Source organism: Camellia sinensis, chromosome 15 (assembly GCF_055761805.1).
Source record: "Camellia sinensis isolate YWXY chromosome 15, ASM5576180v1, whole genome shotgun sequence".
Taxonomy (NCBI): Eukaryota; Viridiplantae; Streptophyta; class Magnoliopsida; order Ericales; family Theaceae; genus Camellia; species Camellia sinensis.
Window position 1 is genome coordinate 13,353,403 of NC_138975.1, and position 26,149 is coordinate 13,379,551.

At 40.6% G+C, this 26,149-nt stretch overlaps 1 protein-coding gene across 1 annotated transcript; it reads right to left on the bottom strand.

Annotated features, from left to right (window-relative positions):
• Positions 1–11,296: 11,296 nt before the first annotated feature.
• Positions 11,297–11,845, bottom strand: LOC145812799 (uncharacterized). The gene has a single exon (XM_082908026.1). It carries the CDS (start codon positions 11,843–11,845, stop codon positions 11,297–11,299), a length of 549 nt encoding a protein of 182 aa, XP_082764152.1.
• Between the last annotated feature and the right edge of the window lie 14,304 nt (positions 11,846–26,149).

A 26,149-nucleotide genomic window follows, 5' to 3' on the forward strand; every position in this document is an offset into this window, starting at 1 on the left:
TAGAGAATTTCTAGATTTTTCACTCCTAAAAAATTCACCCCGCCAAAGTTCACGTCATACGATGAGAAGTCAGACCCACTAACACATATCAGCCATTATCGGCCGATGATGTCCTTATGGAGCCGAGACGAGGCACTGATGTGCAAAGTCTTTCCGTCCAGCTTGGGAGAATTCGGACTTCGATGGTTCGATCGTCTCCCCGCCAGATCGATTTATGACTGGAAGCAACTCTCTAAAGAGTTCTTGGCCAGATTCGTCTCCAACACTAAGATCCCAAAAGAGCCAGATACACTGTTCGGTATCCGAAAGGAACAGGAGGAAACGCTGTGTAATTATGCTAGAAGGTATTAGGAGGAGTATAATGATCTAGAGGAAAACATTTGCAGTGAATAGATGGCTGTAATGTCTTTTAAACACGGTTTGCATCCGAAAAATAAGCTGAGATAGTCACTTACCAAGCACCCAACCACAGCACTAAACGACTTGTGTGCTAGGATTGAGCAGTACGCTTGCCTCGAAGATGATCAAATCCCCATCGAGGTAGTATCAACTGAACAAACAACTCGACACAAAAAAAGAGCAGACCGAGGGGAACACCGAGGACTCACGGTGAATGAAATAAACAAGTCTAAATCCCATGATGCAGTTTGTGACTGTATTCAAGGAACCAATCTATCGTATTATAGAAAAGATCAAGAGAGAGCCATTCTTTACTTAGTCGCCAAAAATGTTGGGAGATCCAGCTCGGCAGAATCAGAAGCTCAGATACACCTATCACCAAGACAGGGGGCATATGACTCAGAATTGTAGAGCATTGAAGCAGCACCTAAAAGACTTGGTAACTGCTGGACACCTCCAAGACTACATTGATCAAGATAAAGTGGTGGCCAAACAAGGGAACCCTCTATCGGAACCGAACATTGAGCATCCTCCTCGGTTGGTAATAAATGTAATTCATGGAATAACTAGCCACAAGTGCGAGGAGGCACTTCAAGAAGAAATTGCCAAAGCTATGCAAATTCAGCAAGTCATGTCAATAGGGCCCGTGCCAAAAAAGGTACAAACAGTACCAAAGCCCCCTTTATGCACTGTTTCATTTACTATGAAGGATTTAGAAAGTATTCAGCATCCACATACTGACGCACTGATTATAACTGTGGGAATTGGGAAACGATTTGATGTAAAACGAGTCCTGGTAAATCAGGGTAGTGCAGCAGATATATTGTATTATGACTTGTTCAGAAAGCTCGGTCTCTCTGAGTAGCACCTCACCCCAGCGGCAGCTCCATTGGTCAGCTTTAATTCACAGCCTGAATGGCCACTTGGCAAGATAGTGTTGCTAGTTGTGGTTGGGACAAAGACCCTATAGATAGAATTCCTGGTTATCAATACACATTCTTCTTACAATGCTATACTAGGTCGTCCTTGAATTCATCAAATGGAAGCAGTCCCCTCAACCTACCACCAGCCCATCTGCTTCCCAACGGAACACAGAGTAAAGCAGATCTCAAGGGACCAAGTTGCATCAAAACATTGCTTCATGGCAGCCATGAAGGCTAAATAACTCTACAATTAGGTACAGACAGTTGAAGTAGACGAACAACCAGTCTTGGAGGATGTCGGAGGAATCCCAGCGGAAAAGATAGTAGAGGATTTGGAAAAACACCTAGTAAAGAAAGATGACCCAGAAAAGTATTTCCTTATCGGTACCTCGCTAGGCGCTGATGAGAAACTTCAGCTGCTGGATTTGTTGAGGAAAAATATGGAGGTATTCGCATGGTCAGCGTATGATACTCCAGGGTTGGATGCAGATTTTGCTTGCCATAAACTCAACATCAACCCTTCTGACCTATTGTGCAGAAAAGTCAAAAATCCTCAGTTGAGTATACCGAAGCAATAATTGTCGAGGTCGACAAGCTCCTAGCATTGAGGGCAATTCGAGAGATTCAATATCCACAATGGCTGTCCAACACAGTTATAGTAAAAAAAAAGAACGAAAAATGGAGAGTCTGCGTTGACTTTACCTGTCTTTACAGAGCTTACCCTAAGGATAGCTTCCCTCTTTCTCACATTGATCAACTAGTAGTTCAACTACAGGATATAAGCGTATGAGCTTTCTGGACACTTATAGCAGCTATTATCAAATGCCACTGTTCGGCCCAGATCAAGAGAAAACAACATTTATTACTCCAAAAGGCATCTACTACTATAAAGTAATGTCGTTCATCCTCAAGAATACTGGAGCAACCTACTAGCGAATGATCACTCGAATGTCCAAGGAGTAGCTCGAAAGGACTATGGAGGCTTACATAGATGACATGGTAGTAAAAAGCAAGCTTGCTACGAACCACCTTACAGACCTGAGAGAAGTTTTTAGTATCTTGAAAAACCACCAGCTTCGCCTCAATGCCTCGAAATGCCCTTTCGAGGTAGGAACATGGAAGTTCTTGGGGTACATAATAACTCGTAGAGGAATTGAGACAAATCCAGACCAAATCAAAACAATACAAGAGCTCGAAGTACCAACAAAGGCTAAGGAGCTACAGAAACTAGCCGGAATGATAGCCGCCCTGAATCGGTTCATTAGCAAGTCTTCAGATCGAATGAAGCCTTTCTTTCAGCTGCTAAGGACAAAGGCCACATTCGAATAGGGTGTTGAATGTACCGAGGCACTGTAAAACCTCAAGAAGTATCTCAGTACACCACCTCTCCTGTCCACTCCAGAACCAGAGGAAGAATTGTATTTGTATCTGTATCTGTCAATTTCAAATCACGCTGTAAGCGCAATGCTGATTCGAGAGGTTAAAAAAGAACAGAGACCAGTGTACTACGCTAGCAAAACTCTCTTAGACGCTGAGACACGGTACCTACCCTTGGAGAAGCTGGCTTACACACTACTTATCGCCTCAAGGAAGCAACAACATTACTTTCAGGGTCATACCATCAATGCCCTCACTGAATTCCCCCTCAGACCTGTCTTCAGTCGAGCTAATTTCTTTGGCCGAACAGCGAAATTGATGGTTGAGCTTGGTGAGTTCAACATTCGATATCAACCCAGAACAACAATCAAGGCCCAGGTCTTGGTGGATTTTGTCGCCGAATTCGCTCCCACCCAGAGCACTGAACACCAAAACTCTAGCTCGATACAAGTGTCATGCACCACCGAACTAGGAAAGCAATGCGCTTCAGAAGCATGAAAACTCTTTATTGGTAACATCTGGCAGCTCTACGTCGACGGATCATCCAATAACCGAGGCTCGGGGACAGGGGTAATACTTATATCCCTGGAAGGATTTATCTAGAAGCAAGCTCTTAGGCTTGGTTGGAAGGCTTCTAATAATGAAGCGGAATACAAAACACTATTAGCTGGTTTACGCGGTGCAGAACAACTTCTGGTTTTCAACGATTCTCAATTGGTTGTCAACCAACTCACTGGGGCCTATGAAACACGAGACGAAAGAATGGCCATGTATGTAGACAAGGCAAGGGATCTACTTAAAAAATTTCAATCCATACGAGTGGAACGAATCAGTCGGGACAAAAACAGCCATGCTGATGCTCTGGCCTGCATCGGCTTATCAGTAGATGCCAAAGATGCTAGAAAAGTTTGGGTTGAGTTTGTGCCAGAACCAAGCATTGCATCCCCAGTTCTCTGCAATAACCTAGAGCTGAGCTGGATGGATCCAACACTTGTTTTTCTGAAATCTGGCACTCTCCTCGAAGACAAGAAAGAAGCCAACAAAATTCGACATAGATCAGCTTGGTTTTGGGTCTCACCATCTAGGAAGCTATACCGACACTCTTATGTCGGTCCTTATCTGTTATGCGTGCACCCAAATCTAGTCGAAGATGTTCTTTACAAAATTCACGATGGGATTTGTGGATACCACGTTGGTGGAAGATCATTGGTGTACCGAGCCCTCACTCATGGGTACTGGTGGCCACGAATGCAGCAAGATGCACAATAGTACGTTCAGAAGTGTAACAAGTGTCAGAGGTTCGCTCCACTAATTCATCAGCCAGCCAAAACTCCTACTCCACTCACCAGTCCGTGGCCCTTTGCCCAGTGGGGTCTGGACATTGTTGGACCTTTGGAACGGGGCACTGGGAATAGACGGTTCTTCATTACTGCAACCGACTATTTCACCAAGTGGGTCAAAGTTGAACCACTGGCAAGCATCAAAGAAGCAAACATGAAGCGGTTTGTCATGAGGAACGTCGTGGTCCGTTTCGGTATCCCACGGGTACTAATTGTAGACAATGGAACACATTTTAACGGAAAGATCTTCAGGAAATTTTGTGCCGACCTCAGAATCGAATATCGGAACTTCTCTCCCGGCTATCCATAGAGTAATGGGCAGGAAAAAGCGTCGATTAAAACCATCATCAATGAAGTAAAGAAGCAGCTCAAAAGTGCAAAAGAGAAGTAGGTTGAAGAGTTACCCCACGTGTTATGGGCTTACCGAACCACGGCACGGCGCTCAACGGGGGAAACACCTTACTCCCTAACTTATGGAATGGAGGCTGTTATCTCACTTGAAGTTGGTCTCCCAACCCTCCGATCGGAGTTGTTTGAAAGTGCAAGTAATGAGAAAGCTATTGCACAAGCACTAGATATGGCAAAATGCCAAAGAGAAGCAACACTGATCAGACTTGTAGCATATCAGCAGCAGCTCATCAAGAGTTTCAACCAAAAAGTTTTCCCAAGGCAATTCACACCTGGAGAACTGGTTTTGAGGAAAGTTATGGATCATAAAAGGGTACTTGGCGAAGGAAAATTAGGACCTAACTGGGAAAGTCCATATAATGTTACAGTCGTCGCTGGAAATAGAGCATACTACTTGGAGGATATCAGGGTCAAGGTGTCACGACCCAAACCCGCCCCTATAGGTTTAGCACCGTAACCGACCAGTAATCTGTGGATTACCAAAGGCCTCTGAACAGATTATCAAGTAATAAGGGGCTGCGAAAGGAATAATACCAAATAGACAATGTCCAATGAGCTATGACAACATACATGGGACAAAACATTTTAAAACTTATTTATATATACATAAACATGCCAGTAAAGGACACCAATATTTACAAAATAATTACAGAAGTGTACTTTCCAAGATCTGACTATACAGTGCAAACACTAAGACTAGCATGAAATACAAAAACAGCCATGGCATTAAACTTCGATCGGAACCTCCCCGGGAGGCACAAAGGTTGGCAGACAAAACAGTACAGAAGGCCGTCAACTCTGGCCCTGGTCATGGGCCAGCTCACCTACATACATAATATAAACTGTGAGCGAAAACCCAGTGAATAATAACAGAGTAAAGGGGTTATATGAATAATGTCCAGCACAAGTTAGAATCCATCATTTAAATCAGAGCATAATCAGACTTCAAAACAGAAACAGATTCATATACATTTTCATATTCAAATTTTGCATAAGATCATACGTGGTACACCCATTAGCTATCAGATCAGATTGGTCCAGAGACCCGCATATACAGTTGGTACTAATGACCACAAAGGTTCATATCTTGCGCGCAAGTAGCCATGGTATTGTTACCCCCAGGCAAGGGCCACGTGCAGATTGGCCGCAGTATTGTTACCCCCGGACAAGGGCCACATACAGATTGGCAGTGGTATTGTTACCCCCGGACAAGGGCCACGTGAACTAAGGGTGCACAAATACTTTTTAGAAAATTGGACATTCATTCATCATTCGTAAGATAGCATTTCAGAAAACAGATTATACCGTACCAGTCAGAAAATACATAGGTTAAACATAACTTCACAGAGTTATTACTCACAGTGGGCCTTGAGACAGACAGACGGAGTAAACTTGGTCAACCGTTACGTGGCACGTGACCTACATAACACATAACAGATGCACACTTGAAACACACGATCTAATTGCATAAAACTTATTTTATTGGCCCTTAGTGTGTTTCTAATTTCTTATCCTCATTATGGGGTCTAAAACATGGCCTAGGAATGCCTATGATGGAATGGGGATGCAAAGATGCCTTGGAAAACATTTTTCAAAACTTGCTGAAAACAGGGGTCTCGCTTGAGCATGGCTTTCTTCGCTCGAGCGAGCTTGTCAAAATAGAGGGGTCGCTCGAGCGTAGACTCCTTCACTCGAGCAGTCTGTAAAAATGCAAAAGTACTGGTTGTTGAAATTTTACGCTCGATGCTGGCTCGAGCGTGAGACACAGCTCTTCGCTCGAGCGTAGGTCTCGTCACTCGAACGCGCGTCTGCATGCACCAAAGACCTGAGAGCTTGCAATTTACGCTCGAGCCACCATTCCTTCACTTGAGCGTAGCTCTAAACAAACGATGGTCACTCGAGCATGGAATCCTTCGCTTGAGCGAGGAAGCCAAATTCTGGAATTTCCAAATTTGCCTCCTAAGCTCAAACTAAGTATTCAACACCTCAAAACTCGACCTCTTGGGCCCATTTTTTGGAAAACACTTGTAAACTCATAGTATAAGGTGTTTCAAAGATCAATTTGTAAAATCAAAGCCCAAGGGTGAGTCAATTGAACACAATTTCAAATAAAATCTCAAGAACAAAACTTGAATGTAACATGCAAGAATCTCCTTGAAACCAAACCTTCCAAAACATGATCAAACTTGATAATTTGATGGACAACAAGATAAATGGCCACAGTGTGAGTGAAATTAATACATGCATCGAAGAAATCTTAGAATTCAAACTCAAAACATGGAAATGTATGCATGCATGCATGATTTAAGCCTCAATTCCACATTTTAAGCCAAACTAGACTCTAATCTATAATGTTTCCACGAATCAAGCAAGCTACAACTCAATATCATGATTAAGGAGATGAATTCACTACCTTAGGTTTGAATTCCAAGCTTAGTAGCTTAATCTTCCAAGTTGCCTTCAATCCCTCCAAATTCAAGCAAAATTCTAGCTGATTCAATTTTGTTCTCTTATTCTCTCCCTCTCCTATGGTTTGGTCTCCCAGAGAAGGATGATGAGAGATGCCTCTAAATGTAATAAGGTGTAATGGGGAGTGGTCTCAATTCAAGTCACTAAGTGGCATAAGTGTAATAATTCAAACTAGTGTAATTTAATGTTATTTAATCCAATTTAATCATACCAAATCAATTTTTTAATTAAACCTACCATAAAACTCTAAAAATCCTAATTAACACATAACACAAGTCAATTTCTGATTCGAATGCCGATAAGGCTTTCAATTTTGTAGATCAAAGTTCAAACCAGAACAGATATTTCTACGTCGAACAGATAGGGACACCAAGTCATGCAATCACACATGCAAAGTAGATCCAAATCCTTCCTAAATTATTGTTAGGCATAATTAAGCATGAATTACGTTAATCAGGGGTCGGGGTTATTATAGTCTTCCCCCCTTAAAAAGAGTTTGGTCCTCCAAACTCGAATTACCTTCATTCTGAGACAACATTGGGTCTAATGGAAACAAGTCCAGATATCTCTTCATCATGTCTTCCTCGGTTTCCCAGGTTGCATAGGTTCCTCCGTGGTTTTGCCAATCAACCTTTACCAACGGTATTTCTTTATTCCTCAATCTCTTGATCCTTCGATTCACAATCTGGATAGGCCTTTCCTCGTAGGTGTAATCATCTTTCAAAAGTATGTGTGTTGGCTCAATGACATGGAGCGGATCTCTCAGATACTCTCGAAGCATCGATACGTGAAATACATTGTGCATATGCTCCATTACTGGGGGTAAGGCTACCCGGTATGATACTGGATTGATCTTTTCAAGAATTTCATAAGGTCCAACATACCTTGGCGCTAGCTTGCCCTTAACATCAAACCGAGTTTGACCCTTCATCGGGGTCACCTTTATAAACACATGGTCCCCAACTTCATATTCTCTCTTTCTTCTTCGAACATCGGCATAGCTCTTCTGCCGACTCTGTGCAGTTTTCAGACGCTGCTGTATCAGTTTCACTTTCTTGGTTGTTTCTTGCACAAGTTCCGGTCCCAACAAAGGTCTATCACCTACTTCAGCCCAACATAGCGGAGATCGACATTGTCTTCCATACAAAGCTTCGTAAGGAGCCATTCCAATGCTTGAATGGTAACTGTTGTTGTACACAAATTCGGCTAATGGCAAGTAGGTCTCCCAATTTCCTTGGAAGTCTAACACACACATTCTGAGCATATCCTCCAGAGATTGGTTTGTTCGTTCAGTTTGGCCATCTGTCTGTAGGTGATAGGCACTGTTCAGTCTCAATTCAGTCCCCAAAGCCTGTTGCAAACTCTGCCAAAATCTCGATACAAACTTTGAGTCCCTGTCAGACACAATAGATACTGTCACTTCATGCAATCTCACAATTTCAGTCATATAGATATTGGCCAATTTATCAGCATTATAAATAGTTTTGACAGGCAGAAAATGGGCAGACTTAGTTAAACGGTCAACTATAACCTAGATAGAGTCCATACCTCGAGAAGAACGAGGCAACCCACAATGAAGTCCATGGTAATGTGCTCCCATTTCCATTCCGATATTGGGAGTGGTTGTAACAAACCAGCGGGTCGTTGATGCTCAGCTTTAACCTGTTGCCAATGTAGACATCTAACCACAAATTCTGCAATACTCTTTTTCATTCCAGGCCACCAAAAATTCTGTTTCAAATTATGATACATCTTCGTGTTCTCCGGATGCATAGCAAATTTACTACTGTGAGCTTCGATCATAACACGTTTCCTCAAATCACAACAATCGGGCACACAAAGACGGTTTTGAAATTTCATTACACCATTCTCAAACACAAATCCTGGCCTTGGCTTTGAATCAAATTCCTCTATGATCTTTTTCAAGTATTCATCTTCACATTGTTTTTGTTTGATCTCATCAAGAATAGCAGGTTAAGCAGAAATAGCAGATAACAGCCCATCTTGTTCTAGGTCCGTCAACAATTCCTTTCGGTTGAATAACAAACATGACAAATTCGCACTGGATTTTCGACTCAAGGCATCTGCTACAGTATTAGCCTTTCCTGGATGATACAAAATTTGCAAGTCATAATCCTTGATTAGTTCTAACCATTGCCTCTGTCTCATGTTCAATTCCTTTTGGGTGAAGAAATATTTCAAACTTTTATGGTCTGTATACACCTCGTAAGTTACCCCATACAAATAGTGACGCCAGATTTTCAAAGCAAACATCACAGCTGCTAACTCAAGATCATGTGTTGGGTAATTCTTTTCATGAGGTCGAAGTTGTCTAAAAGCATAGGCAATCACCTTTCCGTTTTGCATTAGTACACACCTCAAGCCTTTATAGGAAGCATCACTGTACACTTGAAACCCATCAGTACCATTAGGCAAAGTTAAGATTGGTGCAGTCACTAACCTGGTTTTCAACTCTTGGAAAGCTGCCTCTCTTTGTTCACTCCAGTCAAATGGCACATTTTTCTGAGTTAATTAAGTCAATGGCAGGGCAAGCTTAGAAAAGTCTTTCACAAACCTCCTGTAGTAACCTGCAAGTCCCAGAAAACTTCGAACTTCTGTAACATTTGTCGGTCTAGGCCAATCCACAACGGCTTCAATTTTCTGAGGGTCGACAAAAACTCCATCCTTGTTGATTACATGTCCCAAAAATGCCACACTGTCAAGCCAGAATTTACACTTGGACAATTTAGCATACAATTTCTTTTCTCTCAAAATCTGCAAGGTGGTTCTCAGATGTTTCTCATGTTCTTTCCTGTCTTTAGAATAAATCAAAATGTCATCAATAAATACAACAATGAAATCATCCAGATATGATTTAAACACCCTATTCATAAGATCCATGAAAGCTGCAGGTGCATTGGTCATCCCAAACGGCATTACTAAAAATTGATAATGTCCATATCTGGTTCGGAATGCAGTTTTCTCTACGTCCTCAGCTCTAACCTTTAATTGATGATACCTGGACTTGAGGTCAATTTTGGAAAACACTTGGGCACCCTGAAGTTGATCAAACAAGTCATTTATTCGGGGTAAAGGGTATTTGTTCTTGATAGTCACTTTATTCAGTTCCTGGTAGTCTATACACAATCTCAAAGATCCATCATTTTTTTTGACAAACAAAATTGGAGCACCCCAAGGTGAAGTACTCGGACGGATAAATTTCTTATCTAACAATTCCTGCCGTTGGGTTTTCAATTCTTTCAATTCAGAGGTAGACATTCTATAGGGAGTCTTGGAAATAGGTTGTGTCCCCGGAAACACTTCAACAGTGAATTCAATCTCCCTATCAACTAAGTCCCCAGGTAAGTCAGTCGGAAACACATCAGGAAAGTCATAAACAACAGGGATTGTTTCTACAGTAGTACTGTCAAATGGTGCAGTCAGTGTACAACACAAGTAACCGCTACATCCCTTTCTAAGGAGTTTTACAGCTTTCATAGCTGAAATCAAATACGGGGGAAGAACTACCCCATTCCCAATAAAAGTAAATTCAGGCATTCCCGGTGGTCTAAACACAATAGTTTTATTTGCACAGTCAAGGGTAGCACAGTATTTAGTCAACCAGTCCATTCCCAAAATACAATCAAAATGACTAATATCCAAGGGTAATAAATCCACATATAACACCATATTACCAATCATAATATCACATGCCGAATGAACATGAGTACACATCATAGAATCCCCAGACGGTGTGGATACAGATAACACATACGTCATTTGTTTTAGTGGTCTAGTCAATTTTCAAGAGAAAGCATGCGATACAAAGGAATGTGTAGAACCAGAATCTATCAGTACACATGTATTTTGAGAACATACAGAGAGTGTACCTAACACCACAGTATAGGTGTTGGGTACGTCACCAAGCACTAAGGCGAACACTCTCCCTTGCCTTAATGTTACATTGTTTGCATTCCCTCTAACATCGACCCTTGCATTTGGTCTTGCTGCGGAAACAGACCCGGTGGAACTTGTCATAGGACGATTAACCTCATTAGATCTCATCGGGCAATCCCTCACCATGTGGCCAGTCTTGCCACAGCGAAAACACGCACCTGATGCTCGATAACAGGCACCCCTATGCTTCTTTCCGCAGTCGGGGCAGTTTGGAGTAGATCCGCTACTTTGGCTAGAGCTGCCCGAGGATCCAGTATATTGTCTTTTCGAAAATGACCGGCCTTTCTTGAAACTGAATCCAGTCCTCTTTCCTCTCCATTCTGTTGTTGGTGTTGTAGTTTGTTTCTTAGCTGCTATTGTGGCTTCTGCCATCAATGCCCTGTCAAGTACCTCTACATAAGTAGGTAATTTTTGGACACCTACTCAGTCAAATATTTCCAGGTCCAACTCTCCCTCAAACTTCCGTGCTTTCTTGTAATCAGTATCCACCATATGTGGAGCAAACCGTGCCAGTTCGGTGAATTTAGCTTCATACTCCGCTACAGACATTCTTCCATGTTTAAGTTCTTGGAATTCCGACACTTTCCGATCCCTGAAACATTGGGGAAAATACTTGTCATAGAAGATAGCATTAAACTGTGCCCATGTCATATTCCCATTGCCATTTCGGACCAGTAACCACCACCTGCGAGCTTCATCTTTCAGAGTGTAGGTGGCTAGGAGGACTTTCTGAGTTTCGGTACAAGGGAACATTTCAAACAACTTCTCCATTTTAAGTAGCCACGTCTCCGCTTTCAAAGGTTCAATTCCACCATAGAACGTTGGCGATTTCATTTTCATGAATTTCGGTGTCAGATTGATGATGTCATTGTTATCTGCCTCGGCTTGTGCTGGTGGAGGCGGAGGGGGCAAAGGTTGCTGTCTCTGTTGTTGTGTCAAGGTTTCAGTCAACGCTGCTAACATCTGTTCCATTCGGCCCATGCGAGCCTCTGAAGATTCACTTTCACCACTTCCCCTTGCATTCTCCATCTTACTATACAGACATTAAATGATAATAAACACAAGCATAATCTTATTCGTTTCCTTCAATTCATTTGATTTAAATGTACATTCAGTTTTCATATTCAGTTGCATTACCACACACTCACACATGCAGATGAAATGCCCCTAACTCTTACTAGGACATCCTAAGCTCATACGGACCTGTGTGTGCGGTAGAACACGTGCTCTGATACCACTCTGTCACAACCCAAACTCGCCCCTATAGGTTTAGCACCGTAACCGGCCAGTAATCTGTGGATTACCAAAGGCCTCTAAACAGATTATCAAGTAATAAGGGGCTGCAGAAGCAATAATACCAAATAGATAAGATCCAATGAACTGTGACAACGCACATGGGGCAGAACATTTTAAAACTTATTTATATATACATAAACATGCCAATAAGGACACCAATATTTACAAAATAATTACAGATGTGAACTTCCCAAGATCTGACTATACAGTGCAAACACTAAGACTAGCATGAAATACAAAAACAACCATGGCATTAAACTTCGATCGGAACGTCCCCGTGAGGCACAAAGGTTGGCTGACAAAACAGTACAAAAGGCTATCAACTCTGGCCCTAGTCATGTGCCAGCTCACCTACATACATAATATAAACTGTGAGCGAAAGCCCAGTGAATAATAACAGAGTAAAGGGGTTATATGAATGATGTCCAGCACAAGTTAGAACCCATCATTTAAATCAGAGCATAATCAGACTTCAAAACATAAACAGATTCATATACATTTTCATATTCAGATTTTGCATAAGATCATACGTGGTACACCCATTAGCTATCAGATCAGATTGGTCCAGAGACCCACATATATAGTTGGTACCAACGACCACAAAGGTTCATATCTTGCTCGCAAGTAGCCATGGTATTGTTACCCCCAGGCAAGGGCCACGTGCAGATTGGCCGCGGTATTGTTACCTCCCGGCGAGGGCCACATGCAGATTGGCAGCGGTATTGTTACCCCCGAGCGAGGGCCACGTGAACTAAGGGTGCACAAATACTTTTCAAAAAATTAGACATTCATTCATCATTCGTAAGATAGTATTTCAGAAAACAGATTATACCGTACCAGTCAGAAAATACATAGGTTAAACATAACTTTACAGAGTTATTACTCACAGTGGGCCTTGAGACAGACAGACGGAGTAAACTTGGTCAACCGGTACGTGGCACGTGACCTACATAACACATAACAGATGTACACTTGAAACACACGATCTAATTGCACAAAACTTATTTTATTGGCCCTTAGTGTGTTTCTAATTTCTTATCCTCATTATGGGGTCTAAAACATGGCCTAGGAATGCCTAGGATGGAATGAGGATGCAAAGATGCCTTGGAAAACATTTTTCAAAACTCGCTGAAAACAGGGGTCTCGCTCGAGCGTGGCTTTCTTCGCTCGAGCGAGCTTGTCAAAATAGAGGGGTCGCTCGAGCGTAGACTCCTTCGCTCCAGCGGTCTGTAAAAATGCAAAAGTACTGGTTGTTGAAATTTTACGCTCGATGCCTGCTTGATGCTTGCTCGAGTGTGAGATACAGCTCTTCGCTCGAGCGTAGGTCTTGTCGCTCGAGCGTGCGTCTGCGTGCACCAAAAGCCTGAGAGCTTGCAATTTACGCTCGAGCCACCATTCCTTCGCTCGAGCGTAGCTCTGAACAAACGATGGTCGCTCGAGCGAGGAAGCCAAATTCTGGAATTTTCAGATTTGCCTCCCAAGCTCGAACCAAGTATTCAACATCTCAAAACTCGACCTCTTGGGCCCATTTTCTGGAAAACACTTGTAAACTCATAGTATAAAGTGTTTCAAAGATCAATTTGTAAAATCAAAGCCCAAGGGTGACTCAATTGAACACAATTTCAAATAAAATCTCAAGAACAAAACTTGAATGTAACATGCAAGAATCTCCTTGAAACCAAACCCTCCAAAACATGATCAAACTTGATAATTTGATGGACAACAAGATAAATGGCCATAATGTGAGTGAAATTAATACATGCATGGAAGAAATCTTAGAATTCAAACTCAAAACATGGAAATGTATGCATGCATGCATGATTTAAGCCTCAATTCCACATTTTAAGCCAAACTAGACTCTAATCTACAATGTTTCCACGAATCAAGCAAGCTACAACTCAATATCATGATTAAGGAGATGAATTCACTACCTTAGGTTTGAATTCCAAGCTTAGTAGCCTAATCTTCCAAGTTGCCTTCAATCCCTCCAAATTCAAGCAAAATTCTAGCTGATTCAATTTTGTTCTCTTATTCTCTCCATCTCCTACGATTTGGTCTCCCAGAGAAGGCTGATGAGAAATGCCTCTAAATGTAATAAGGTGTAATGGGGAGTGGTCTCAATTCAAGTCACTAAGTGGCATAAGTGTAATAATTCAACCTAGTGTAATTTAATGTTATTTAATCCAATTTAATCATATCAAATCAATTTTTTAATTAAACCTACCATAAAACTCTATAAATCCTAATTAGCACATAACACAAGTCAATTTCTGATTCGAACACCGATAAGGCTTTCAATTTTGCAGATCAAAGTTCAAACGAGAACAAATATTTCTACGTCGAACAGATAGGGACACCAAGTCATGCAATCACACATGCAAATTAGATCCAAAACCTTCCTAAATTATTGTTAGGCATAATTAAGCACGAATTACGTTAATCAGGGGTCGGGGTTATTACACAAGGCCATACCTTGGCCTTGGAATGTAGCAAACCTCAAAAAATACTATCAATAGACTCAACCTCACATTTATCTCTAAAGTGTAAAAGCATCTATCTTTCACTTAATGAGAATGCCTCCCCATTTCTTTGAACTTTTATTTCCAAGTACTTGTACAAGCTTTGTGGTCAGAACAGATTATTACTTAACTTGGACTTTATAACTTAAACCTTAGGGGCATATTTTAAAATAAACAGAATTAGCTTTGGTGTTTACTAAACGGAATTAACTTTGATGTTTACCAAACAGAATTAGCTTTGGTGTTTACCAAACGGATTTGACTTTGGTGTTTACCAAATGGATTTAACTTTGGTTTTAACCACATGGAAAAAGTTTCTGAACGACCGAACGGAATTTAGTTTTGGTCTGCACTTGAACATGCCAAGTGGGATTGCTCGGTGGAGTTATGTTCGGCTACCAAAATGGACCTTAGCCACGTGGAACTGTTTAGTAGAAACCGCCCTAACAAATTTTTTGATACCCAATTCTTTTTTCTTGGCAATCACAGAATTTCTTAAGTATCATCACATCAACACCTCAGTATTGCTGTACCCAAACAAAGTTGGGACAGACTTGGATAAATCCTTCAAAGATCAAACTTTCAATAGTAGTCTTACTTAGCTCCAAGTGGGGGGCAAACAATTGTTTTCTTGGTACCAACTTGGACCTAAGTATGACATCTTTCCTTTGCATCTTTTTGTCCCATTTAAAGGCACTTATGCTATCAACATCAACTTAAACAACTCTTCCAGAGAGTGAGTTCTTCAGTACCAATCTTATTTAGCTCTAAGTGGGGGCAAACAATTGTTTTTTCTTGAAGTCAACCTAGACCTAAGTAAGTTACTCTTATTCAATTACAAAGATCAGTATAACCATGAAGGTCGAGCATCTATTCGACCCCGCAAACCCAATAGTGCTCGGTCAAGGGCAAACAGTATGAACAATGCAAGTATGAAAGCAAAACATATCAGACTGCAACATCAGAAGTAAAATTCTATCAAAGGCACAGTTGGCCCCACAAAACAGTAGCAAGAAAAAAAGAGAAATTGCCTTGACCAACTTAGGGGGACCGCTCGTCAGGAAGACCAAGCCCTACTACAACAGAAAAGTAAAAAAGAGAGAGAGAGAGAGAGAGAGAGAGAGAGAGAGAGAGAGAGAAGAATCAAAATATGAAAAGAAAAAACTTTAAATCATTCCAAAGGTCACTTCAACTTTCATCGGTAGGAGGAATTTCAAGAGTAGCATCCACAATCTTATCCAGACCATCTTTGGGAGAAAAAATAGAGGTAGCTCTAATTTTCTGAGAAGTAGAAGCCTCATTAGCCACTTCTCCCACAGCTTCAGTTTCCAGGGTTTCACCCCCTTCAACGTTCACTGTCTCATTAGCAGTATCATTCTCCAGAGTCTTGGTTACAGAATTAGTTCCTGGGGAAATCTTAGCTGGAAAAGTAGCAGAGGCAGCAGCAACCTTCGGACCCAAAAACCTTGAGGGAACAGGAATATCTTGAAGCAAAGGAGACCCTTCAGGAATTTGGGCAGCGGCCAGAGCACACGTCCAGCCTTTCAAAAAAAGCTTATCTCGCAATACCAGTACGTATTCTTTGTAAGCTGCCCCAGCTTCATCCCAACCTTGCTGCTAGTACTAAGCCTCCAAAGTGGAACGTTCATCGGCCATCACCGCAATAACTACCACCAGCTTAGTCACTTTCCCTTTAAGTTGGGCCTAGACCCCAATGGCAGCTTCCTTGGACTTCTCAGCCGAGGTGATAACCTTGCTCAAACAGAATACCTCCCTCTCAGAAGTCCTGCGTCCCTCTTTCTTGGCTTCCAAATTCACCGGCAGTCTCTCAGAATTCATGGCTATTTCTAGTATGGCCTTCTCCAGTTCCTCAGCTCTAGTGATTGACAGGTGCATCTTCTAAATACACTACAATAGATAACAAGGTATTAAAAGAAAGCAAGCATTAAAAAAACACCAAAAGAATTCAGAAACACTTACAACCATCATCATTTGAAGGGTTCCCTTTAGAACTGGAATGTCACAGGGGCCGTAGTGATCTGCCATGTCTACTGGCATTAACAAAGTCTTGGTCAGGTCAAAACCAAAGTCACTAGAAACAATGACTGAATCAGAAGTAGAATGGGCCTGCCTTGATGCAACATGGGCGACTCCCATTTTTCAAACAACTCATCCTCAACAGGATCTTCAGAAGTCTCTCCAATTACCCCCTTGCCGGTCTCCCTCCTCCTCTTCTTCACCCTTGCAGCAACTAAAGCAGAAGGTTGGGCAGCAACAGCAAGGGCCAAAGGCCCCTATCTCCAACTTCACGTCCATAAGGCTCTTCGGTTCAGCCTTAATCAAAAGGGCTCCCAAAATATCAGAAGAGCCAAAAGCCTCTGCTTCCAATTCTATCAGCACTCTCCTTTTTGACATTGATCTACCCCCTGTGAAACTGGGGGCAGGAAAAGGTGTCCTTTCAGATGGCAAGCCTTGGCTTCAGCGGCAATTCGTGACCAAAGGGGTAAGGGAAGTGTCAGTTTCAGTATTAGAATCCAGAAGAGACTCAGCAAGCTTCATTTTCTTCGGGATGGTGGAATGATAAGTCGTCTGGTAGTCCAGTAATTCAGGCACATATCTCTTTTTATACCTCAAAACAGCCTTGATGGCCTCGGCATTCTTTCGGTTCAGCCTGCGCTGAAAACGGGAAGCCTCTGCAGAAACAAGGAACAACGTTAAACCAACATTCAAAATGATAAAAACACAGAAGATATCAGGAAGAAAGATTCGAACCTGGATAGCCATCTTTCTGCGGCATCCGTTCAGATTAGAACTCAGTCGCAATAGGAAACTCCCAATTACCTCCTACTTGCAAGAAATCGTTATTGTGTTTGTTTGAGTAAGGTAAGCCAGTTACAAGATGACAATCGGCCGAGCGAACATGGAGATAATAAGTGTTGTGATCCTTGTTGTGTGAAGGGGTATAGCAACCCAAAATGTCCCAAATGTCCAAGTTCAAACCCAAACGCCTGTTAAGAGCGGAGACACCACAGACAACTTGGAACAAATTGACAGACATTTGCATAAGGGTAAGCTGAACCTAGTGCAGGAAACGGCGCACCAAGGGATCAAGGGGAAATCGAACCCCTCCTTTAACAATGGCTGCGATTGGGAAAGTAACAGTACTTCTAGTGCCTATGCATTTGGTGTTAACCTTTGCCAGCGAAAAGGTCACATCATCGGGGATACCATCGTCTCGGCAAAACGAGACCAATGCCTCAGGGGTATCAACTAACGATCGAAATTTCCCCATTAACCAGGCCTAATAGGGCAAAGACAAAACTCAAACTAAGCAAAGAGTAGAACCAGACGCGGGAAACAATGGCACGAGGGCCAAAGAGGGGGATCAAGAAGGAAAAGTGAAAGAAAAGACAAATTTCAGGGGAACTTACAGAGATTAAAACAGCAGCGACAAATAGACAGCCTTGAAACGAGAACGAGAATGGCAGCAACAATGGCAACAGAATGTTTGGGCAAACCACTGTCGAAACCAACACAGAAGAACGAAAAGGGTTTGGACTCTTTAAAAGTTTGGACATAGACGAAGGGGTTTGGATTGATAACTCCAGAGAATTTATTGCACTCAGCTGGCGCGAAGGTATATAAATCACGCCCATCAGTAAGGAATCGACGCATTATCTTTGCGCACTAGTACCACGCCACCACATGTCACTATGAAAAGACACGTGCAAGGGGCGTGTATCAGGATTGAACTGCCGAATGGGGGCAGACCTGAAGCGACGCGACACTTAGAAGTGCAGAGCAGTAACTCCCTCCAAAAGGAACCTTAGCGCGAGCTAGGGGCCAAATAAAGGAACTAAATATGAAATGAGTCGGATTCAAGCCTTGGGCCGGCCCAATCCATTAGACTCAAGTCTAAAGGAGCTGGGTAAACTAATAGGCCAGCCAGTTAGGCCCAATTACATCATCAAAAATCCACTCAAGTCCTTAAGCACTTGGGCCCAACCCGCAGTGGAAAGGTCAGTCTAGCAACGATGCTGGGTAGGGCCGAGCTGCAGCACCTGATCCTTAGACCGAACCAAAATGGGCCGAGCCCATACAAAGATGTCCTACTAGGCCAGCCCATCTTTGCAAGCAATCTCATAGAGGGCCAAACTGAGGCACGACGGTACCGAGCCAAAGGAACCTATTAGAGAAACGTGAAAACAATGAACACATGCATGTGCAAGTTGCCACCTCAGTTGGTCCCCTATACCTAGAATTATGAAAATGGTTAATCAAGAGAATGTGGTTTGTTATCAGCATGACTACAATGAGTATATACACCCTTTATCAACTACCAAATGGTCCCCTACCTTGAGCAATGCTAAAGGAAACTTGACAGCACCAAAGCTCTATGAAACCATCTTGGGCAACAAGTAAGGAGTCTTATATAAACTACACTCACTTCATATTGAGGATAACTGATCTAAACTAAACCCTACTCACTGAAAACACAACTCTCTATACTTAGAAAGCACCTTCCTTCTTCTCCGATTACTTATTCCCATACCGGAGGGGTCATCCGGCCAACCCCGGCCGGGCAGCTCTAACGGTGCTCCTTGTTGCCAAGTCTTAATTCTTGGATAGTCCAATCAAGTGCTGAGTTTCGATCCACAATCATCTAATACGATATTCAGTATGCGCACTGATTATTGTCTCATAATGATTTGGAACAGGAGATCTTGAACCATACTAGACTAGTAAAAGTCATAATTTGTTTAAATAAGACAAGCAACTTTGATACCCAATTCTAGTTGTGTTTGTCAATGAAGATTAATCTAATGAGAAATTTATCCAGCGTTTTATCTAATTAAAAATAAAAATTGTTATAGTAATAAGCAAAATAGTAATACCTCAGATCCCTAAAATCGCTCATAGAAAAAAGTACTAAAGCCAATATGGCTCATACATAATGCAGGTGGGCCAACGACCAAGTGTGGAGGGGATTTGATTTTCAAAATATGGGTTGTTTTAATCTAGTTTTATTGGCCAAGATCCTTGGCTACCAAAGCCTGACTTTCAACCCTTGCACATCGTGAATATAGATGATGATATGACAGTTGGCCAACTAATTGATCGGACCTGTTGGAGATGAAATTCGGAATTGGTACATAGCCTGTTTAATACGGAAGATGGGATTTATTTGGGGATATGAAATGACATTAGGCTTGAAGAAGAATGATTTTCTCAGTAGAATGAAATAAGAATTCTAATTATAAATAATTATTTTTATAAACAAATTTAAATTTAAATTTATTTTTTTTTTGTAAGAAATTAAAATCTTAATTACTACTATAGATTATACATGAAAATTAATTTTCTTATAATTTTCACCACTTCATGATAAATAAACAAATAGTATAGATATATATATATATAATAAAAAAAATTGTGTAAATGATAGACCTCCCTTGAAATTTAAGAAAATACAATAAGTACCATAAGTTTGGTATAATTACACTACGTTCTCTTAAAATTTTAATTCATATAACACTTAATCCTCTTTTCATCATAAATTCATTAGTTGTATGAATAAAAAAATAACCAGCTTGTTTGGTTTTGGTTTCCAAAAAACACTTTTTAAAAAAATTCTACTTTTTTATTTTTCGTATTTTTTTTTGTTTTCAATGAATTTTTTTAATATTTTAAGTAATTTTTTTAATTTTTAGACACATCTATCATAAATACACTTAAAAAATAAAATATTTGTGAAAAAATCTTTAAGAAGTTCACTAAATACCAAAAATATATAATAAAAAAAACATCTTTCATATTTTTGTGTATTTATTAATTTTTAAAAATATTTTTTCCTAAATATTTTACTATTTAGATACATCTAAATAAGGTGTATCTAAAAAAGTAAAAAAAATTACTTAAAATTTTAAAAATATTCACTAAAAATAAAAAAAATACAAAAAACCAAAAAATCAATTTTCAAAAAAATGAATTCAGAAAATTGAAATCAAGCACACTGAATATTATTATCTATTTTACATTAAAATAAATATATTTTGCTTTATGTATTTTTCCTCCACATACCATCTGCATTAATTTTGGACGCTTTAATTTTACTAAAAAGAATCAATATAATTATATTAAGATTATAAGGCATGTTATATATATATATATATATATATATATATATATATATTTTATATCTCAAGCTAAGTAAATATAATTGGGGAATTTTTTTTAAGGTCCCTAATAATAGTAATTTAGAGGATAAAGGACACCAAAAAAAAGAGTTATGCATCAGGTCCCTGAACAACATGGCGCGCATTTTTAATTATTTCATGGACCAAAATACCCTTCACACAATCAACACACAGACAAAACTGATTCCGACGATTGAGTTCCATTCCAAGCATCCAACCATCTTCACGAACAATAGAACAATAGAACTAGGGTTTCAATATCATCTTCACCATCGACATTAGAGCTTCGTTATCTTCGGCAAAAATCATTCCCATTCCTTCCTCACAAATTTCTCTGATCCTGTTTTCACTGTTCATCGTTATCTCAGTTCATCTTCGTCACGTCGCATCTTCATCTCAGGACATATCAGCTGGTCATTAAAGTTTCATCCTAACTCTGGTAAGTTTTTCTACAATACAACTAGATTTTCTCTGGAAACACAGTTAATTGTATTTTATATTAACCTTCCATAAATTAGGGTTTCAATTTCGTAATAAAAAGCTATATGAATTTGAAAAAAAATATTTCTGTGTGTTTTGAACTTATTCTTGAACATGTTTGTGTCATTTTATCTGTAAATTTCTCTAGCATTTGAATTTCTCTGGTTTTTGCTTGATGTATGTTTCTTCTTTCAATTTTCTCTGGCATGTTTATTTTGAAAAAAGCTATTTCTCTGTGTTTTCATCTTATTCTTGAACATGTTTCTGTGATTTTGTCTATAAATTTCTCTGCTATGTAATTTTCTCTGTAATATGTATTTTTAATTGGAATGTCTATTACTGTCTTGTCTCTGTCTAAGTTTCTCTGGTATTTATAATTTTCTCTGACCACATCACTTTCCTCCCTTGTGTGTTTCTATCATGTTTAATTTTGTCTAGTTGTGTATGTAAATTTCTCTGGCATTTTAATATTATGGACTGGAATGTATGTTTCTTCTTTGAATTTTCTCTGGCATGTTTATTTTGAAAAAGGTTATTTCTCTGTGTTTTGATCTTATTCTTGAACATGTTTCTGCGATATTGTCTATAAATTTCTCTGAAATATGTATTTTTCTCTGGAATGTCTATTACTCTTTTCTGTGACTAAGTTATAATTTTCTCTGGCCACATCACTTTTCTCCCTTGTATGTCTCTATCATGTTTAATTTTTTCTGGTTGTGTATGTAAATTTATCTGGCATTTTAATATTATAGACTTGAAATTTTCTCTGGAATGGAAATTTCTCACAAATGGATAATTTTCTCCAGAATGTGTAATTTTCTCTAGTATGTTTATTTTGTTCAATTCTTGGTTTCAATGTAGAATAATTTTCAATGGCATGTTTACATTACTTTGTTTATTTTATCTTGCTAATTGTGGAATGAAAATTTTCTTTGGCTTGCCATGTTTACTTTTCTTTGTCTTTCATTTTCTGTGCTTGCTAGATATATGTTTCTTTTTTCAATTTTCTCTAGCTATATTTTACTTCTATATATAATTTTAACAATTATTGAAATTTTTTCTACCATGTTTATGATGCTTTGTTGATTTTCTGTGGCAATGAAAATTTTCTGTGGCTAGATGTATTCCACAGGAAAACAATTAGTAATCTGAAATTTAATTTTTAGCGTCTGATTTTGTCTGACATTTATAATTTTCCCTAGCCACCTTAGTTTTCTCCCTTACGTGTAATTTTCTCTGAGATGTCCAATTTTCTCTGGCATGTTCAATTTTCTTTAGGATTTAATGTTGACATCTTTATGTTTTCATCATTGTCTAGAAATGGCAAAACATAAAAGCAACGAAACATCGAAAACACCAAGCAAGAAACAGAAACTCTCTCAGTCTTCTTATGATCTAAGATAAAAAACCAGCAGTAAAAAATCGGAAACACCAAACAAGAAACAGAAACTCTCTCGGTCCTTTTATGATCTAAGATCAAAAACCAAACTCCAAAACACCACAAACTCCTTGCCAAAACACTCAAGTCCAAGGTGATGAAGCAACTAGCATCAAGATGAGTACCCCAACTTCAACAGACTCAAGCTCAAGGGGGAAAAAACCTGTTAAACTCCACAAACTCCTTGTCTTGCACACCTCTTTAACCTGCACTGTCACGCACGTTACTTGCATTGTCATGCACCTCTTTACTTGCGTTGTCACGCACACTTCACTTGCATTGTTGCACCCATTCCTCCTGCATTGTCATGCACTGATTCGCTTGCATTGTTATGCATCGTCCCACCTGCATTGTTATACACGTTTCACTCACACTGTTATGCACCTTTTTAATTGCATCGTTTTGCATGATCTCTTTAGTTCCGAAACACCGGGATACGTCCCTATGTTTCTCCTTCCTTCTGAAACACCGAGATACATCTCTATGTTTCTACTTCCTTCCGAAACACCGGGATACGTCTCTATGTTTCTCCTTCCTTCTGAAACACCAAGATACGTCCCTATGTTTCTACTTCCTTCCGAAACACCGGGATACGTCCCTATGTTTCTCCTTCCTTCTGAAACACCGGGATACGTCCCTATATTTCTACTTCCTTCCGAAACACCGGGATACATCCCTATGTTTCTCTCTATTTCTGAAACACTGGGATACGTCCCTATGTTCTCTCTCTTTCCTAACCACTGGGATACGTCCCTAACCACTGGGATATGTCCTTAACCACCGGGATACGTCCCTAACCACCAGGATACGTCCCTAACCACTGGGATACGTCCCTAACCACCGGGATACGTCCTTATGTTTCTCCCTCTTTGGATCAGAGCATTCAGAATACGTTCTAATGGTTATGTCATTCTGAACACCGGGATATGTCCCTGTTCTTCTCCTTCTTTGGTTAAAGAGCATTTGGAATATGTTCCAATGCTTATACCTTTCCTAAACACTGGGATACGTCCCTATGTTTCTCTCTCTTTGGATCAGAGCATTCGGAGTACGTTCTAATGCTTATGCCATTCTGAACACCGAGATATGTCCCTGTTCTTCTCCTTCTTTGGTTAAAGAGCATTTGGAATACGTTCCAATGCTTATACCTTTCCTAAACACCGGGATACATCCCTATGTTTCCCCCCTTTTGGTTAAGAGCATTTGGAATACGTTCCAATGCTTATACCTTTCCGAAACACCGGGATACGTCCCTATGTTTCTCCCTCTTTGGTTAAGAGCATTTGGAATACGTTCCAATGCTTATACCTTTTCAAAACATCGGGATACGTCCCTATGTTTCTCCCTCTTTGGTTAAGAGCATTTGGAATACGTTCCAATGCTTATACCTTTCCGAAACACCGGGATACGTCCCTGTGTTTCTCTTTCTTTGGTTAAGAGCATTTGGAACATGTTCCAATGCTTGTGCCCCCCTTTTTTCCTTTCGCATGCAACGCGTCGAAATCTTGTTTGAGACGTTGGGTGTCCCCAATGGTCGCTCTTAGTCTTTCCTGCATGGCGCATGGTTAAGATTGTATAATTCCCTTACATCCTTTCTGCATTATGATGTAGTTTGATTTTTTGCTTACTTAAAACTGTTGCATGTTGTGCTTCGTTACAGCTTTCTTTGCATGATCATAAGTTATGCTCGGCCTTGTGCATTGTCTTGCATTTTGCCCCTGCCCTTGGGCGCATATCTTTGTTTGTAGCTTGTATGCTTTGTCTAAGTCTTCGGCCTTGTCAAAAATGGGTCGTCTCTGGGCTTTGACATTCACTCCCGTCATTGTTATGACTTTCGAGTTCTGTCAAAGAGGGGCAACTGTAGACACCCCATTTTTGACCGTCCTCAAGACTTGGACGTCATCGTTTGAACACTCGATGATCATCCATGCTCGTGTTCGTTTTAAGTTCTCGGGGGTCTTGGCTACGCGCCTTGCCTCAAGATCTCTTAACTTATCTGTTTTGTGCTTGGTTGTGGACCAAGCACTTGGGTTTTTGCCTCTGAGGGCAGGGAATGGCTTATTGGCCATCCCACACCTCACCGGCCATGGCTTGAGGCCACCGGCCCTGTTTTCTTGCTACCGGCCAAACGTGTTGGCCGGTCGGCAATGTTTTCGGTCGGCCGGCCATTGTTTTGATCAATCGACCACTTTTTCTGGCCGAGACCTTTTCTTGAGGAGGTTTAAACCTTTTGAACCCTTGTTTTAGCTTCTTGAGAAAGTTTGAACCTTTTGAACCCTTGTTTTAGCTTCTTGAGGAAGCTTGAACCTTTTAAACCTTTGTTTTAGCTTCTCCAAAAAGCTTGAACCTTTTTAGCTTCTCCAAGAAGCATTGACCCTTTTGCTCTAGCTTCTCCAAGAAGCTTGAACCCTTTGCTTAGCTTCTTGAGAAAGCTTGACCCCTTTGCTCTAGCTTCCTCAAGAAGCTTGGCCCTTTTGCTACAAGCTTCTAAGAGAAGCTTGGCCCCTTTGCACCAAGCTTCTCCAAGAAGCTTGGACCTTTGTTCTTCTATAAAAGAAGAGCTCCTCTTCCATTGCAAGGGTTCCAAAAATTTTTCTAAGGCAAACAATATACATCTCTCTATATCTCTCTATTTTGAGCTCCAAATTGCTTGGTTCTTGGCCCCTTTGCACACCAACTCTTAGCCTAACACCTCCATCATCAACCTAAGCATCTTGGAGGCCATTTTCAGAGGCTAAAGGACTAGTTTTTGGTCCAAGAACCTGCTGGTTTCGCAGCTGTGCATCAAGGGTGAGAAACACCCTCTTTATTTCCCATTTTTGCATAGACTTTTAGCCTTTCTTGCATGCTATTTTGAGCTTAACTTATAACTGATAAAAGTTCTATTTTTTCATGCTATTGAAGTTTGTTTAAGATCACTTTTGTGTTTGGGGTTGTTTACCCCCTCTTAGGCCTTGTTTGGCCTCATTTTTGTGCCTTTTTTGTGAGCTTCGGGACCACCTTGTATTGGCCCTCTCACCACTGAAATCCAGAGGGATTTCAGTGGTGGGGATGCGTTTTGCGGTCCTAAGAAGGAGAGGGGTGATCCTCTCCTTTGTTGTCTTGTTTGCTAGCATATTTGGCCTTCCAAAGGGGCCTATATTTGCACACCTCTTGAGCATGTTTCAGACCTTTTTTAGTAAGTTTTAGGGCCTGCATAACCCCTTTCCAGAGCTGGTTTTTTCATGTTAAATGTCCTTCTTGCATGTGTAGAACAACCCCTTGCATGGCCTTCCAAAGGAGCACCTCATTCTAACATGTATTGGACACATTTCAGTGGGTATTTGGTCATATTTTGGCATGCCAT